The sequence below is a fragment of the Suricata suricatta genome, chromosome 10 (genome assembly GCF_006229205.1).
Source record: "Suricata suricatta isolate VVHF042 chromosome 10, meerkat_22Aug2017_6uvM2_HiC, whole genome shotgun sequence".
Classification (NCBI taxonomy): Eukaryota; Metazoa; Chordata; class Mammalia; order Carnivora; family Herpestidae; genus Suricata; species Suricata suricatta.
This window is the reverse complement of record NC_043709.1, coordinates 62,532,745-62,551,866: the sequence shown is the minus strand read 5'-3', so window position 1 is coordinate 62,551,866 and position 19,122 is coordinate 62,532,745. Positions and strand designations below refer to the sequence as shown.

Here is a 19,122-nt window from a genome sequence, read left to right as displayed (position 1 = left end):
CCGCAACTCATTCTTATTTAGCTCCCTTTTGGCTCTCTCATTCTTAAACTCAGACAGCACATAACTCTCCGTCGCAAGGGAACAAAGAGTGCTGCAAAATATAACAGCCTGCATATTCACACTGAAGACTATCTTAAAAACTGCAATCCAAATCCTGCTTTTTAAGTCAGAAACTATTTGGAAGTAAAAGTTTTCAAGTCATCTTCTGCTGTAACTTGTAGACTCTTCTTCCTTTTTTTTTTCTTTCTCATTTATTGAGCAAATAGTCTTAGCATCTACTATTTTCTGATTTTCTGGGCCCTGTTTTATGTGGTAAGGATGGAACAGTAATCAAATTACAGATAGGGTCCCTTTAAAAGTATAGCATCGGGGCACCTGGGGGGCTCAGTCGGTTAAGCAGCCGGCTTCGGCTCAGGTCATGATCTCACAGTTCGTGGGTTCAAGCCCCGCGTCGGGCTCTGTGCTGACAGCTGGCTCAGAGCCTGGAAGCTGCTTCAGATTCTGTGTCTTCCTCTCTCTCTGACCCTCCCCTGCTCGTGCTGTCTCTGTCTCTCAAAAATAAATAAAAGACATTAAAAAAGTTTAAAAAAATAAATAAAAGTATAGCATCATTATATAAATTCCTATCTGTGAACAGGAACAAATCATACTACATTATTCTAGAAATACCTATGTGTTTTCCTACTTCTAATTCACTGTCCTTACAGTATTACAGATATTCAGATAAGCATAAATGAATTATGTTAAAATACAGAGCAATAATGATGCAACTCAAAAAGGCTCCGTAAGGGGCGCCTGGGTGGCTCAGTCGGTTAAGCCTCCGACTTCAGCTCAGGTCAGATCTCACGTTCGTGGGTTCAAGCCCCGTGTCAGGCTCTGTGCTGACAACTAGCTCAGAGCCTGGAGCCTGCTTCTGGTTCTGTGTCTCCTTCTCTCTCTGCCCCTCCCCCTCTCATGCTCTGTCTCTGTATCAAAAATAAATAAATAAAACATTAAAAAAAATAAAAAAAAAAAGGGGCTCCATATACCTCTAGCAGGTGTTTTATAGAACTCTGACCTGAGTACCTTAACCCCACCGCTCCCTTCCAACTGCAAACCTGAAATGCAGACTGTCTGATGAGTAGTGAGCAAATACTGAAAACACCATCTCTGGATTTTATAATGATGCTGCCCCTGATAGAGATACTGGTCATCTGACAAGTCTTTCTTGTCAGAAAACATTTCTGGAACTTTTTTCCCAGATCTCAATACCGGGTTTAATGCTCTTCAAGCACTTTAAGAAGTACTTCTAGGGGGACCTGGGTGGCTCAGTTGGTTGAGTGTCCAACTTCATTCAGCTCAGGTCATGATCTCACAGTTTGTGGGTTCAAGCCCCACATCCGGCTCTGTGCTGACAGCTCAGAGCCTGGAGCCTGCTTCCGATTCTGTGTCTCCCTCTCTCTCTGCCCCTCCCCTGCTTGTGCTCTGTCTCAAAAATATATAAAAATTTTTTAAAAAGAAATAAGTACTTCTAGATATAAGCCATTCTATTTCTTAAGCACAGTTATGAAAGACCAGCAGTTTGAATAGTTGTCATTCATTATGTACATCTCAAAGTTTACCCAAAAATGAAGCTAATTCCTCTCCCCCACCCCCATTTCTGAATCTTCCTCATTTCTACTCTGTTGAATTGTCAATTACTACTTATTTACTGCTATAAGCAATGCACTTTTTATTTATTTTCCTTTAGCTTAGAAAGCCACTAAAAACTTCTCACTTCAAACCTGTCTGCAAGCCTTATTTATTTTGGAAACTGAAAAGTATCTGACCAATTTCAGATACAAATGTACTTCCATAAACTTGTGTAAGTTATTAAAAGTCTAATCAAAGAAATCTGAATCGGCAAAGCCCTGTCTCAGGAGATTTGCCAGATATAGGCCTGCTTTCTCAGTTTTTTTCCTAGATTACAGGATTAACTCTGACCAGCCTATAAATCTCATTAAAACACTGCTAACTGAAAATATCACCTGTGGCATCATTAGTACCAGACTCTTTATTGAATTTGAAATTATTCTCTCTTCCCATTTAGGTGGTAAATGGCAAACTGCAACAATATTTGTGTTATATATTTCAGGAATCCAACAATTTTGATAAAGGAAGTAGAACTCCCATTTCAGTATTCAAAATCTACCATCATACTATGACCTAAATGGAAAAACAAGATTCTTGTTTTTGTTTTCCTGTGACTGAGGGAAGCCACACTTAGGCCCTTCCTTATACGATGCCAAGCCTCAAATCTTTTCAGGTCCAAAATATCTACCTTTCCTTTTCTTTTCCTTTATTTTCTTTTCTTATTTTATGCAGTTTAACTTCCTTCCCTCTTCTTGGACAAGCATCACTCACCATCTATCCATTGGGGTTCTTCTGCTTTGCTCATTCCATCCCTACTACCAAGCCTCTCCTCAAAGCCCCAAAATCTCCCTGGTCCCCCATTCCTCCCCACAGTGAAAAACAAGCATAGATTTTTTTTTTTTTTCAAAGCGTTAACTGCTAATGACTTTTGGGAAAATCCTGAAAGTATCAGAACATTAGTCATATGAAATGGTAAACAGGTCTTAGCAATCTCTCTCCCTTTTGGGCTCACAGCCTTATGAAAATTGCTCCTCCTTTAGACCACACCTTCGATGAAAGCCTAGTCTTCTAAAATGGCCAACACACTCCCTGGAGAGATCTCAAATTAGGCCTGATGATGTTATCAGAGCAGGACTGTAGGTAGACTGATGGAAGTAATTTGCATCTTTACGGATATGCAGAGCAGAAGATACCTAGTTCACTAAACTTTAATCCTTCTCAGGAATGATACCATCTTTTTATCATTATCCCACAATCTGCAGCCAAAGTAACCTTTAAAAATGTAAATGTGGTGCCCCTGGGTGGCTCAGTCAGTTAAGACTCACGGTTCTTGGGTTCAGCCCCAGTTCACGGGTTCAAGCCTTGTTGGGCTCTGCTAAGAGTCCAGAGCCTGGAACTGCTTCAGATTCTGTCTCTCCCTCTATATTTTTTTAAAGAAAAAAAAACTTTTTTTAATGTAAATTTAAGAAGCACCTAGATGGCTCAGTTGATGAAGCGTCTGAATCTTGATTTCAGCATACATCATGATCTCCTGGTTTCTTGGGTTCGAGCCCTGCATCAGGCTCTGTGCACTGACTGTGAAGAGTCTGCTTGGGCTTTTCCCTCTCTCTCTGTCCCTCCCTACACACACTCTGTCTCTTTAAAAATAAATAAACTTAAAAAAAAATAAATAAGTAAATTATAAAATAAAATTCCTTTAATATGAAAAACACCCTCTCCCCACAAAAATACCTGAATACTTACTTCTCAGGGGAAAACATGAATGGCTAGTAAACATACTGAACAGGTGCTTAGACTCGTAAAAAATCAGGAAAATGCTAATAAAACCACAATGAAATCCACACCTACTAAATGACAAAAATTTTAAGACAGTGACTAAATAAAGTATTGGTTCGATGTAGGACAAACCAAAACATTTAAATTCCTAAGTCTACTGGGAAAAACAAATTAGCATTATTTTGAAAAAGATGTATAAACTTCGAGCTGCCTTGGTGGCTCAGTGTGTTAAGTGTTGGACTTCAGCTCAGGTCATGATCTTGCGGTTCATGGGTTTGAGCCCTGTGTTGGGCTCTGTGCTGACAGCTCGGAGCCTGGAGCCTGCTTCAGATTCTGCGTCTCCCTATCTCTCTTCCCCTCTCTGCTCTGTGTGTGTGTGTGTCTCTCTCTCACTCTCAAAAATAAACATTTAGAAGAGGAAAAAAAAAAGGTACACAAACTTCACAATCCAGCAATCACATTAATCCTACAATCAATCCCTCTGCCTGGAATATCTTCTTTCTCCATCTTTGCATGTCCAAATCTTACTCTTCTTTCAGATACCCCTTCACGAGGTAGAATTTAGTATTTCTATGCTCTAAACTCCTAGCACTTTATCTCTAAGTGCTTTGACATATCAGTTTCTAGCCTGTATCATACCTATTTAAATACATGTCTTATCTTCTCTAGCAAATTGTAAGCAAGTGGAGGCAAAAAGTTGTTTGATTCGTCTTTTAATCACTATGGCACTAGACACAGCACTGCATACAGAAGCATATGGTAAAGACTCAAAGCAACACAATCAAGCTGGAACACAAAACCTAGCATTTAGGAGGCACTCAAGTTTCGTTGAATGATAAAAACCTGCTGAGTGACTGAATCAACCAGAACTCAATGTGCACACAAAGCATGAACTAGCAGGGAAAGAAAATCATAATGTCAATTTGTGATTCCAAAGCCCTCTACTTTTCTCTCAGATTCTGGTTTGAACTGGCATCATGAGAGCCAACTATCAGCTACAAATGGAAACTACTACCAACCAGGCAGACAAAGAATGAGGACAGGGCAGGAGGAGGTGGAAAAAAGAGAAGGTAACAAAGTAAGAGAAGGAAGGAATGGCAATGATGGAGGTCATCTTCCCTAAGTCCTCTAAGAGAGCAAGAAACCAGAAGGAAGCAAAGAAAAAGTTATAGACCTTTGGCAAAAAAGACAAGGAACGATAGGACAACTTAAAAAGAAGGCGACTAGCCAGCAATCAATTATGTGCTAGACCCTTTTTTACTTATATTATGCAGTATTTCAGACTTTATAAGAAGGTAAAAGAAAAAAACCATAACAGGTACCTGTGTATGCTCCACCCAGCTTAAGAAACAGTACTAACAGGGGCACTGGGTGGCTCAGTCCGCTAAGAGTCTGACTTCAGTTCAGGTCATCATCTCACGGTTCAGGAGATCAAGCCCAGTTCATGAGATCAAGCCCAAAGTGGGACTCTGTGCTGACAGCTCGGAGCCTGGGGCCTACTTCAGGTTCTATCTCTCTCTCTCTCTGCGCCTCTCCCCCACTCACTCACTGTCTTTCTTTTAAATATAAACAAACATTAAAAAAAAAAAAAAAGAAACAGCACTAACAGTTGAAGCCCTTTGTATCTTTTCTCCATTATGTCCCCCTTTACTTCCAGAGGCAACAGTAACATGAATTTGGAGTTAATCGTTCTTACTCATTTCTTTTTATTTTTATAGTGGTGCCATCTTTTTAAAAAGTAGTGGTAAATTTTGCAGCAAAGGAAGGAATCTCACCTAAATACACAGTCCATCACAAGAGACTCAGAACAAAAGGGAAAGTAGGGGCGTCTGGGTGGCTCAGTCCGTTAAGCCTCCGACTTTGGCTCAGGTCAGATCTCACGTTGTGGGTTTGGGTCCCTCATCGGGCTCTGTGCTGACAGCTAGCTCGGAGCCTGGAGCCTGCTTCCGGTTCTGTGTCTCCTTCTCTCTCTGCCCCTCCCTCTCTCCGTATCAAAAATAAATAAAACATTAAAAAAATTTTTTTAAAAAAGAAATGTTAAAAAAAAAAAGGGAAAGTAAAGGGCACCTGGGTGGCTCAGTTGGTTAAGCATCTGGCTTCGGCTCAGGTCATGATCTCACGGTTGGTGAGTTCAAGCCCCACGTTGGGCTCTGTGCTGACAGCTAGCTCAGAGCCTGGAGCCTGCTTCAGATTCTGTATCTTCCTCTCTCTCTGACCCTCCCCTGCTCACGCTGTCTCTCTCTGTCTCTCAAAAATAAATTTAAAAACATTAAAAAAAAAAAAAGAGAAAGTAAAGGAACAGTTAGTAAAAAGTGACCAATTCTAAGACAAAAAAAAGGAAGATTTAGAAGATGGATAGGTAATAGTTAAAGGGGGAAAAGGAAGGCAAACAGTAGTGAAAAAGAAGCACAGCAAAAAAGAAGAAAATTCAGGTTTTTAAAATAATTTTTTAATGTTTATTTATTTTTCAGAGAGAGAGACAGAGAGAGACAGAGCATGAGCAGAAGAGGGGCAGACAGAGTCGGAGACACAGAATCTGAAGCAGGCTCCAGGCTCTGAACTGTCAACACAGAGCCTGATGGGAGGACTCGAACTCATGAACTGTGAGATCATGACCTGAGCCAAACTCGGACACTTAACAGACCAAGCTATCAGAAATTTCCAGCACCCTGAAAATTCAGTTTTGATGAAGAGAAATAGTTGCCTCAGAAACTGCTACACTAGTTGCTTTGAAACAAAAGAGTGAATTTAGTTCACATACCCAACAAATCAGCACAAACTATCTGTTAGACATCCTTCTAAGGCACTGCCTTCCTGGAGCATTTATCCTAATTTGGGATATAGGCAAATGAATGAAGACAGCCGATGTTTAGAAAAAGACAAAGCAGAGTAGAGTAGGCAGAGTTCGGGTGAGAAGGAGCTGCTCGTATCTTATGTGAAGGTGGTTGCAGAACCTCTCTCTAATAAAGTGACTTCTGAGCAGAAACCTAAAGGAAGTGGGGTATGCAGAAGACTGTTTCAGGAAGAGGGGCACCTGGGCGGCTTAGTCCGTTAAGTGTCTGACTTTTTTTAATGTTTATTTCTGAGAGGGAGACACATAGAGCACAAGCAGGGGAGGGGCAGAGGGAGACAGAACTGAAGCAGGCTCCAGGCTGTGAGCACACAGCCCGACACAGGGCTCAAACCCACGAACCACAAGATCATGACCTGAGCCAAAGTCAGATGCTCAACCCACTGAGCCACCCAGGCACTCCAAGCATCCCCACTCTTAATTTTGGCTCAGGTCCTGATTTCACAAACTATGGGCTAACAGCACAGAGCCTACTTAGGATTCCCTCTCTCTCTCTCTCTCTCTCTCTCTCTCTCTCTCTCTCTCTCTCTCTCTTTCTGCTCCCCACCCACCCACCCCACGGGAGTGCATGTGCATATGTGCTCTCTCAAAATAAATTTAAAGTTTTTTTTTTAATAAAAAAAGACTGTTTCAGTAAGAATAACAGCAAATGCAAAGGCCCTGAGGCAGAAAGGTGCATAGGATTTGTGGAACTATAAGACTACAGATGTGGCTGGGGCAGAGCATCCCATGAGAAGAGTCTAGACAGGATGATCAGAAAAACACCCCATGTACATCAATGCCAGACTGAGGCTTTAATTCAAAGGGAGATGCAAAATGATTGGAGAGTTTTCAGATGAAAACTAAAATGATCTCCTTTACATTTTAAATAAAGTGATCATATAATTTATCATTTAAACAGGGACACTTTGTGAGGGGACAAGGGTGCTATTAGTAGTCATCTCAGGACAACAGACATTAACAAGACCTTAATTTTAAAAGGCTTCCGTACAGGTGTGTCTGACTTTAGCTTGGGTCATGATCTCATAGTGAGTTTGAGCCCCATGCTGGGCTCTGTACCGCCAGCTCAGAGCCTGGAGCCTGCTTCTGATTCTGTGTCCCCCCCTTTTCTCTTTGTCCCTCCCCTGCTTGTGTACATGCGTTCTCTACCAAAAATAAACAAACATTTAACAATAAATAAATAAAAGGCTTCTGTGCAGAGCTAGTTTGAAGGGGTTCTTCTGGACAAATCTGGAACAATTTAACCAAAATATATAATGGTAGTAAAAGAATATAACATATTGAATAAAGTACATATTGAATAAAGTAAAAATCTCTGAGGCTACATTGTTAAACATAAATCAGTAAGAAGGGAAAGTTCCTTCTTACAGTAGACAGCCAACTAATAAATGTAGAAAGAAAGTCATCATTTGGGGCACCTGGGCGGCTTAGTCGGTTAAGCAACCCAGTCTCGGTTTCAGCTCAGGTCACGATCTTAGGGTTTCATAAGTTCAAACCCCGCACCCGGCTCTGTGCTGACAGGGCGGAGACTACTTGAAATTCTCTCCCTCTCTCTCTGCCCCTCCCCTGTCACAAGGTCTCTGTCCTTATATATATACATATACACACACACACACATGAAAATCGTCATTTAGCAATCATCATAAAGAAAATTGATTAGGACAAGAATCATCAATAAATGCTAAAATTGGCTGGTGAAAGTTTGAAATAGGATATTCATATAGTGTCAAAATATCTCCCCTACAAGACACTAATTACAAAAGGCAAAGTAACAAATTTATAATGTTGAAAGTTGGCATACACCACCTTATCTAAGTGGTCAAAATCAACATTGCCAGCAATGGGACCAATCAATAGCATGTGCATCCTAATATGATAGGCAGAGAACTCAGCATCCCTTCTTAGGTAGTGCCGCCCAAAGCACATAACCGGAATCTACCATGAGCAAGTAACAGACAATCCCAAAAGGAGGGACAGTCTATAAAATAACTGACGTGTACCCATCAAATTGTTAATATCATAAAAATACAGACACTCAAAAACTGTTCTAGATTAAAGGACATAAAAGACATGACAACTGAATCAATACATGATCTTGGATATTTTTCTGCTATAAAAAATATTACAGGGACAACTGGCAAAATCTGAATAAAGTCCACAAATTAGATCATACACGATATTGAGTGCTGAGTTCCTAATTTTGATCACTATACCACAGTATGTAAGAGAATTTCATGGGGTTTTTACTCCTGTCCCCCACACTGAGAATTCCATGTTTTTAAAAAAAAACACACACTGGGGCACCTGGGTGGCTCAGTTCACTGAGCGTCTAACTTTGGCTCAGGTCATGATCTCACGGTTCATGGGTTTGAGCCCTGCATCAGGCTCTGTGCTGATCGCGTAGAGCCTGGAGCCTGCTTCAGATTGTGTCGCTTTCTCTCTCTGCACCTCCCCTGCTCACGCTCTCTTTCTCAAAAAAAATGTAAAAAAAAATTTTTTTTTAAATACACTGAAGTATTTAGGTGTTAAGGGACACTGCAGCTGCAACTTAAATAGTTCAGATAAAAAAATAATTCTAGGGGTTGGAGAGGAGGGAGGAAGAGAAAAACAACGCAAAATGTTAACATTTGAGTAATCTTGGTGAAAGATATTTACAAATTCTTTGCACTGTTTTTACAAATCTGCTGTCTGGAATTATTATTATTTTTTATGAACAGAATACACATAGACCTCTAAGGTTTTGGTGTAGAGAACAGGCTATGGGGGTGATGAGCGCAGAGCTGGAAGCAGGGCTGGACCAATTAAAAGGCTATTACAGATAAAGGACAGAGGTCACGAAAGACTGCACAATTGGAAGCTCCAGAAATTGGTCCCTCCACCGAAATAACTATTGAGTGGAAATAACTATTGAGAAGGCACAAAATGCTTGAAGCAACTATTTTGGAACTCTGGAATCTAGTCAAACACTTGCAGCAAACAAGAGAATGCTTGATGAAGAAAGAAGCTGATTAATTTTAGTGATTTCAGCATTTGGCATGCCATCTATCTTCCCCTAGCTCCCAGTCTCATGGCAGGCAGCTGTGGGGACAGTAGCCCGGGATACTGTCGCAGGCTGCTGGTGTCAGGGTAGGCAATAGGGACCTTGTCCTCCAAAAACTGGTATCAAGTGTTCTGATTACTGCTTTTGGTTGCTGAAGAGCTAGCACACAGGCTGGCCGTTGTTTCCTTTTTTTTTTTAAGTCTTTATTTTTATTTTGAGAGACAGAGACAGAAAGTGAGCAAGTGAGGGACAGAGAGAGACGGAGACACAGAATCCGAAGCAGGCTCCAGGCTCTGAGCTGTCAGCACAGAGCCCAACACGTGGCTCAAACCCATGCACTATGAGATCATGACCTGGGCTGAAGTCAGATGCTTAACAGACTGAGCCACCCAGGCACCCCAGAAATACAAGGGTATTATACCTTTGTAATCAATATAATATACCACATGATCATCTCAATAGACACAGAAAAGGCAATGGACACAATTTAGCAACCTATCAAAATGAAAACACTCAGCAAAACCTTGAAGACATTTTGCTAAGTAAAAGAAGGCAGTCACATTAGGACAAATTTGTATGATTCAACTTACATGAAATTCCTAGAGTGGTCAAATTCATAGAGACAGAAAGTAAAATGGTGGTTGCCAGGAACTAGACAAGTTAGTGATTAATGGGTACATACTTTCTGTCTGGGAAAATAAAAATATTCTAGACAGGGATGGTGGCAGTATTTGCACAACCATGTGAATGTACTTAATGCCACTGAACTGTACAGCTAAAATGTTGGGGCGCCTGGGTGACTCAGTTGGTTAAGCATCCAACTTCAGCTCAGGTCATGATCTCATGATTCGTGGATCTGAGCCCCGCATCAGGCTCTGTGCTGACAGCTCAGGGCCTGGAGCCTGCTTCAGATTCTGTGTCTCCCTCTCTCTGTCCCTCCCCCTCTCATGCTCTGTCTCTCAAAAATAAATAAATGTTAAAATATTTTTTATAAATAGCTAAAATGATAAATTTTATGTGTATTTTATGACAATAATACACATAGACACACATGGACATACACAGGCAGCAAAAGGGATAGAAAGAAATTTCCTCAACATTAAAAAGGGATTTATGAAAAATTCAAAGCCTAATGGTGAAAAACTGAAAGCTTTCCCTCTAAAATCAGGAATAAGATCAGAATGCCCACTTTCACTACTACTCAACATTGTACTAGAAGTCCTTGCAAGAACAATTAAGCAAGAAAAAGAGATAAAAGGCATACAAATAGGAAAAGAAAAAGTGAAGCTATGTCTATTTATAGATGACATGATTCTACATATAGAAAATCCCATAGGATCCAGAAAAATACTGCCAAAGATAAAAAATGAGTTCAGCAAAGTTGCAGGATATGAGATCAACATAAAAAATCAGTTGTTTATATATACCATCAATAAACAATCCAAAGAGGAAATTAAGAAAACAATTCCATGTATAATAGTATCCAAAAGAACAAAATACATAGGAATAAATTTAACCAATGATATGAGAGACTTGTACAGTTCTTCCTTGACTTAAAATGGGGTTACATTGCAATAAACCCACCAAAAGTTGAAAATAGTCAAAATATATTTCATACGTCCATCCTACCAAACGTCATAGCTTAGCCTAGGCTACTAACTTAAATGTATATAGAGCACTTACATTAACCGACAGTTGGGTAAGATCATGTAACACAAAGTGTATAATATAGTATTGAATATCATGTAGTGTATCAAACGGTGTACTGAAAGTAAAAAATGGAGTGGTTGTATGGATACTGTATAGTTGTAAGCACATCATTTGCAACCCTGATGATCACCTGGCTGACTGGGAGAGGTCACTCACTGCCACCGCCCAACATCATGAAAAAGTATTGGATTTCATGTCACCAGCCAAGTTCAAAATTCAAAATTAGAAGTACAATTTCTACTGAACGTGGATCACTTTTGCACCATTGTAAAATCAAAAAATTATGAGTTGAACCGTCATAAGGTGGGGACTGTACATCTGGTGATGGGGCGCCTGGCTGGCTCAAGTGGCGGAGCATGTAACTCTTGATCTTGGGGTTGTAAGTGTGAGCCCCAAGTTGGGTGTAGAGATTATTTAAAAATAAAATCTTTTAAAAAAAGAAGATTTGAATAGACACTTCCCCAAAGAAGACCTACAAATGGCCAGCAAGTATATGAAAAGATGTTCAACTTCATGGTCATTAAGGAATAGCGGAACATGATCACAATGACATACTACTTCACACTTGTTAGGACGGGTTTAATTAAAATAATAAAAACGGGCTCAGTCAGTTGAGCATCTGACTTCGGCTGAGGTCATGATCTCACAGCTCATGAGTTCAAGCCCCACATCGGGCTCTCCACTGACAGCTCAGAGCCTGGAGCTTGCTTTGAATTCCGTAGCTCCCTCTCTCTCTGTCCCTTCCCCACTCATTCTGTCTCTGTCTGTCTCTCCTTCTTTCTTAAAAATAAATAAAAACACTTAAAAAAATAACAAAAAGAAAACAGAAAGTGAGAAGTACTAATTAGAGTGTAGAGAAACAGGAACCCTCATACACTGCTGCTGGAACATAATGTGGTTCAGCTGTCGTGTAAAATAGTTTAGTTCATACTATATACCTACCAGAATGGCCAAAATCTGGAACACTGACAACACCAAATACTGACAAGGATGTGGAGCAAAGGGAACTCTCACTAATTTCTAGTGAGAATGCAAAATGGTACAGCCACTTTGGAAGACAGTTTGGCAGTTTCTTAACAAAACTCAATATATTGTTACCATATAATCCCAAATTGCATTACTTGTATTTACCCAAAGGAGTTGAAAACTATCTCTACACCAAAACCCACACATGGATGCTTACAACAGCTTTACTCATAACTGCCCACACTTGGAAGGAACCAGATGTCCTCCAGTAGGTGAATGAATAAACGGTGGTATACCCAGACAATAACTATTATTGAACACTAAAACGAAATGAGCTATCAAGCTATGAAGACACGGAGGAATATTAAATGCATATTTCCAAGTGAAAGAAGCCTAATCTGAAAAGGCAACATATTGTATGATTCCAATTTTACAACATTCTAGAAACAGTTTAAAAAAAAATCGGTGGTTGTCAGGGTCGTGGTGGAGGAAGGAATAACACGAAGTTTCAGAGCAGCGAAAATCGTCTATATGATACTCCATGATGGATATGTGTCATTCTATATTGGCCCCAAACCACAGAAAGTGTACCACCAAGAGTGGCCTCTAAGGTAAACCATGGGTTTTGGGTGATTATGACGTGTCAATGTGGGGTCACCAATGTAGGTACAGAGTGTGCTCGGCTCCGGTAAACGGTGCTGATAAAAGGGGCGGCTATGCATGTGTGGAGGCAAGGAGATATACGGGAGATTTCTGTGCCTTCCTCTCGGTATTTCTGTGAGTCTAAACTGCACCGAAAAGTCTTTAGATTAAAAAAAAAAAAAAGGTTAAACATAGAATTACCATATGAGCCAGCAATTCCAGGCCTAGATATATATGCCCAAGAGAAATGGAAACATAGATGTAGTACACCACGGTGACTATAGTTAATAATACTGTAATGCTGATTTGGAAACTGCTAAGAGAACAGCTCTTAAAACTTCTCTAAGAAAAAGAAAATGTTTTGTAACTGTATGGTGAACGATGTTAACTAGACATCGTAGTGACCATTTTGCAGTAAATATCTAATCATTATGCTGTACACCTTAAACGAATAAAATGTCATATATCAATTATACCTCAATTAAAAGAAATCTACATAGAAAAAATAGAAATCTACACAGAAACTGGTATACAAATGTTTATAAACATTTCAGGTCGGGGCGCCTGGGTGGCTCAGTCAGTTAAGTGTCTGACTTGGCTCATCAGTTCAAGTGGTGTGGGCCTCTGTGCCGACAGCTCAGAGCCTAGAGCCTGGAGCCTGCTTCGGATTCTGTGTCTCCCTCTCTCTGTCCTTCCCCTGCTTGCTTGCTCTGTGTCTCTCTCTGTCAAAAATAAATAAACATTTAAAAAAAATTCATAGTCATCTCCTTAACAAACATAATGATGCATTAGGGTTATTTATACAGTCCAAGGTGGAAACAACCCCTATGGCCTACCAGTTGATGAATGGATAAACAAGCTGTGTTAAACACATAGAAAGGGTTATTCAGGAATGACATACTGAAGTACTGATACATGCTACAATGTGAATGGATCCTGAAAACATGATGCTAAGTGAAAGAAACCCGACACAAAAGGCCACATTATACAATTCCATTCATGCGAAATATCCAGAATAGGTAGATTCATAGAGACAGACTGCAGAGAGGGAGGGGGAAGTGGGGGGCAACTCCGTAAGAGGAACAGGGCTTTCTTTTGGACTGATACAGCGGTGGTCGCACAACATCGTGAATATACTAAATAACACTTAACTGTCCACTTTAAAATGGTTAATTTTATATGATGTGAATTCCACCTCAACTTAAAAAAAAAAGACCTAACATTCTTTTTAAGCTACAAATTTAATCCTCTTTACTTTTTTTTTTATAACAGGACCATTTTGATACAATCCCTATACCATACAATTCACCCATCTAAAGTATACCGTTCAGTGGTCTTTAGTGTAGTCACCGAATTGGGCAACTATCGCAATTTATTTGTATGTATTTATGTATTTATGTATTTAAAGTACTCTCCACACTCAACATGGGGTTTGAGCCCCAAGATCAAGTTACATGCTCTACTTACTGAGCCCCTGACCACAACTCTAGAGCACTTTTATCAACCACCCCAAAACACGCACCACCATTAGCAGTGACGCCCCCATGCCCCTTTTCCCCAAGCTCGAGCCAACCACTATTCTACTTTCTGTCTCTACAGATTTGCCTATTCTGGACATTTCATAGATGTGGAATCATACATTGTGTGATCATCTGTGACGAGGTTGTTTCCCTTAGCATTTTTTCAGGGAATTTCCTTTATACTAACAATAAAGTTTATGCCAAGTATTAAAGTAACTTTCTAAAGTATAAAAGTAAGAAAAATCGCATCTAGAAAAAGAACATTACTGAATACAATGGCAGATCAACTCCAAAACAGAAATCCAGTTAAGATGAATCTTTATAAAATAAATCAGTAGACTTGAAGTGAAACCATTATAAAATGCAGCAGAAAATAAGCAAATTAGGGTAAAATAAGTACATTAGAAAACATATTTTACGAAACAAATAGCTTGTCAAAGAGAACACTCTCCCTAATAAAGGCGTAGGAAAATTGATTAGAAGGTTTAGTTACAGGGAGAAACACAAAGAGCAAAGAATCATGGTCTTTGTATATAAAAATTCCTCCAGTCAGTGTTTCTCAAAATATGGTCGCTGGACTACCTGCACCAAAATCATCTAAGAACTTGTTTAAAAAATCAGATTTCTGGCCTCTGCCCCAGAAAATCACTGAAGATGAGGTCCTGAGAACCATTTTTAAATAAGTATTCTAGAGGACTCTCATGAACACTAAGGTTTGAGAACGAATATTTAATTAACACAAATTAATGCAAATGATTAAATGTGTATCAGAGTCTGGAGAAGAGTGACAAGAGCAAAATGCAAGAAAAAGAGGAAGGTGAAAAAAAAAACAACAAAGAAAAAATACTTGAAATTTTGGTACATTGTGCTCCAGGGAAAACAGAAAGTGATGTGTGAAAACTCTTGTAGATTTGATGTAAGAAAAAAATTCTAAATGTGTGAATTTGCAAACCATTCTACTAATACCACTGTAGACCACTGAGGGTGCGACAGAGGAAAGCAGTTCTAAAGGTAAGGTGACCGTGGTACAGAAAGCAAGTAACATGCACGGAATGTTTGCTGATGATGTTAACTATTCTTACTACAAGTATAGTTATATTTAATTATCTCCATCTTCTGACCCTCTAGACAAAACAAAACTTTTTGCAGTGGTAGTGTTTACATGAACAACAGCATGAATTGTCAAATATGATGTCTGATACTGCGTGTAAGCTCAGGGTTGGGGCATTTACTTCCAGACCAAGTTAATCTCTATTTTTAAGGTCAGACTTAAGTAAACAAGGACAGACAAAACTAGAGTTAAATTTCTTCACACTAACAGCATTGCAAGATAGCACTTAAATTTCCCTAAAAATCACTAAAGCGTATATAGAGGATAACCTTTATTATTCTAACTGTAAGCAAAGATTCCCAAAGTACTAAGTTCTAACTCATTATTTTACTTCATTGAGAAAAATCCATTTTGGGTTAGCAGAGATAAAGACAAGTTTACATTACATAATTCAGAAAGGATATCATGATCAGAACACAAAACTTGTCCACTTTCCCCATAAAAAACATCTTTCTCCTATAAGCTCAAACTGTTAAGTTCTTAAGTCTCTTCCAACTCCCTCATTTAGAATGAGATTTATAATGCATCTGGAAACCCAATTATAGTCTATCTAACTCTAAAGTACAGAGGTTTCAACATTTCCAGACCCAATTCATGTATATCTCACAAAGAAACAAACAATACTGGGGGAATGAAGTAACTAATGCATGCAAATAAATTACATGGGAGGTTATGCTTTCATAGAAGAATTTTACTTATCAATATTTGACTTGATACACTAAGATCTAGAAGTATCAAAAGTTCTCTGATATTTTTCCTTTTCATGGCTTACGATTCAAAAGGCAGACATCCTAGAATTAATCCTTAAAGCAAGCTAAGGTACAGATGTGTGGGCCCCTTCACCAAGGTCTCACATTTACTTCCAAGAAGCGGTCAACCAATATTCATTGATAAGCCCCAGCTCCCAATTCCCCAGATGTGGCCCCTTCACACCTCCAGCCCAACCTAACCACATACACACATACACACTATAGGTCTCCAACCTCACACGGGCACAACAACCTCTCAACATTCATCTGGTTCCTAGCCAAGGGCCATTCTTGCTTCTTCCACTGATCCTGCAGGCTCGACACTGTCTACAATCTCTTCTTCCATTTCTTCCACAGTAGTCACGACTCAAAACAACAAAGCAAAAAGTCAATTTTCCCTAACCACAGACAGCTTTTTTAACTCTAAATACCTGCCCCCCTCCCCCCTCCAACGTTATTCCCTTCCCTGCTTTTGTTTATTCAGAAGGTGCAGGGTCTGGGAAAAATCTCACTCACCTCATGCTATAGGCACCAGCACCCAGTTCCTGGCCGATCCCGGACAGACTAGCATCAAAGTCCTGCACCAGCCCAGATTCAATCACTTCATCGGCCAGAGGCAGCTTCAGAGCCCAGGCCATGCTGGCTCCTTTCTTGCCCCGGGAGACACCGTTTCTTGTACAAAGGCAAGTAGTGGGATTCTACCCAGTGGGGGCAAGACTGTGGAAAACTCCAAACCAGGTTCTCCCACGCCGTCCCCACCGGCCACCCGCAAGCCTGAACCACACTGCCCGCACAACTAAACCACCTTACCCTCGGTTCCCAGGTCCTGCCTCGACTTCCAAAATCTCTCCCACCCAGCTCTTTGGAGACGTGCGAGGGCCCCTGGGCTTAGCTATTCCAGATTCCCCAGAGGCAGCCCTAGACTCCCGCACTCCCACTGCTTGGGCTCTCCCCTTGAGTTCGTGGTGGTCACTCGCTGCCTCCCAAACAGATCAGCAGCAGCGACCCCACTGCCTACCCGGCGCTCCCACGGCGCTTTCGCACCTTTCTCCCCGTCCCCTCCTCCTGGAAGCCCCCCTCCCTCCCGGGACCCGCTCTCCCTTTCCCCTCCAGGCCTCGCTTCCGGTCAGTCCTAAAATCACTTCCGGTCACCCCTTCTCAACCCCGCGGCTCTTAGAACCAAATCCAGGTCTCCGCCGAGCTGACTCCCCACCCTCTGCAGTCCCCCACAGCCTTGGAACATGGAAAGGGAAAGTCCAGCACCGGCTGGAAACCTAGACTTGCCAAGGACCCCCACCGCCCGCCGCCCCAGCGCCAACCAATCATGGCGCCCTCTTCCTTTGCAGGTCCGCCAAAGGTGACGTCACCCTGTCGGTCGCCAATGAGGAAGAGAGTTCGCGAGCTTCGGCAGTGGTGATAGGCTAGCTGCGCGGTGGCGCCCCGCCCCCGGAGGTGGGCTGGGCGTTCTGGGCGAGGAACCCCCCCCCCCCCCCCCCCCCGCTTGCGTCAGGTGTATGCTGTTTAAATGGCTCTTCATGAGGCTACCTGAATCGTTCCTAGTGCGGTGTACCGAGTCGACACTTTGAGGCTTGAGCGGAGGCTTCCTTCTAGTTTTACTGAACTCACCCCTACCCCTGGAGGACCCTGGACCGTTTCCCCAGAGCTCCCTGTAAGGGCCCCTTTGCTCCTGGACGCTCTCTCTCAAACTCACCTCTCCGAAGGTCAAGATTCTGCTTATACTCATCTTTCGCATTCTCCCTGTGTGTTTGAGCAGGAAAGCATGAAATAGGTTAAAGATGTAGTTTTTAAAAGGTCGTGGTCTGAAAATCACGATTTGGGTTGGCGGCTTCACTTACTAGTTTGGTGACTTTTCCAATAATCACTTATCTCGCTAAGATTTAGTTTCCTCGTTTGAAAAGCAAGGATAACCATTCCTGCTCCACCTTCCTCCTATTAGGATCAAATAATAATGTCCATTGTTTATCAAGCACCACCTATATACCAGGAACCTTATTACATTATTAGTAATCCTCAAGATAATCTTACAATTAGAAGTATAATTCTAAAGGTAATTATTTATGACCCTCATTTTACTAGTAAGGAAAGAAGGCTACAGGTCTAAATTGCCCACACAGCTAAATTACCATGCCAACTAAAGAGCTGATTACAAAGTCTGATGATATATTTCACTAAAAATATTGCCTATATGTGAAATATTGGTTCATTGTTGGATTCCATTATTCAACTTTTTACAGTTTATCCCAAATTGCGTATATTTGGCTTTTCACTAGACTGTGGTTTCCTAAATAATAGAAAGTTTTCTCAGACTTGTGTTCTACATATCTCCTAGTATAGTTTCTGCATTAAGCAGGACTTTTTAAAAATGCTTATTGAGGGGTCCCTAGAAGGCTCAGTCATGATCTCATGCTTCGTGAGTTTGAGTCCTGCATGCGGCTAACACTGACAGTGCAGAGCCTGCTTGGGATTCTCTATCTCTCCCTCCCTCTCTCTGCCCTTCCTGCGTTCTCACTCTCTCTCAAAATAAATAAACTTAAAAATAAATAAATAGGGGTGCCTGGGTGGCTCAGTTAAGCATCCAACTTTGGCTCAGGTCATGATCTCATGGTTTGAGCCCTGCATCTGATATGTGCTGACAGCTCAGAGCCTAGAGCCTCCTTTGGATTCTGTGTCCCTCCTCTCTCTCTGCCCCTCCCCTGCTTGTTCTCCCTCCCTCTCTCTCTTTCTTTCTCTCTCTCTCAAAAATAAAGAAACATTTATTTAAAAAATAAATTAAAATTAAAATTAAAAATGCTTGCTGAATTAAGAAAGGAATGAAAGAAAGGAAAGAGGTTGACATGAAGTTGAAAGCATGCCGCCAGTTTCAGCCACAAGATCCTCTCTTTGAGGGCTCTAGGCTTACCCACCTTACTACCTTAATAAGCCCTGGCATCCAAGTCTTGGTTCATCCCTGGGACATTCAATATCTCATCAAGGCATTTCTTCTTCCCTTGAGCTAGTTGTATCTCAAACATGTGCTTATGAGTAAAGCAACTGGTCCTGAGCTCAGAAACCAAAAGAGAGATGCCATAATCAAAATCCTTTATAAACAAACATTACATCCATCATATTTTTACATGCCTTTTTGG

General features: G+C 40.9%; 1 protein-coding gene across 4 annotated transcripts in view; it reads right to left on the bottom strand.

Annotated features, from left to right (window-relative positions):
- Nucleotides 1-17,304, bottom strand: part of TFCP2 (transcription factor CP2) — a 42,593-nt gene extending 25,289 nt beyond the window's left edge. For all 4 annotated transcript variants that reach the window (XM_029954697.1, XM_029954698.1, XM_029954699.1 and 1 more), the window contains exon 1: nt 16,493-17,304. In XM_029954697.1, coding sequence (XP_029810557.1) covers nt 16,493-16,614 — 122 coding nt within the window. In that variant the 5' untranslated portion in view covers nt 16,615-17,304. The remainder of the gene's footprint in view (nt 1-16,492) is intronic.
- Between the last annotated feature and the right edge of the window lie 1,818 nt (nt 17,305-19,122).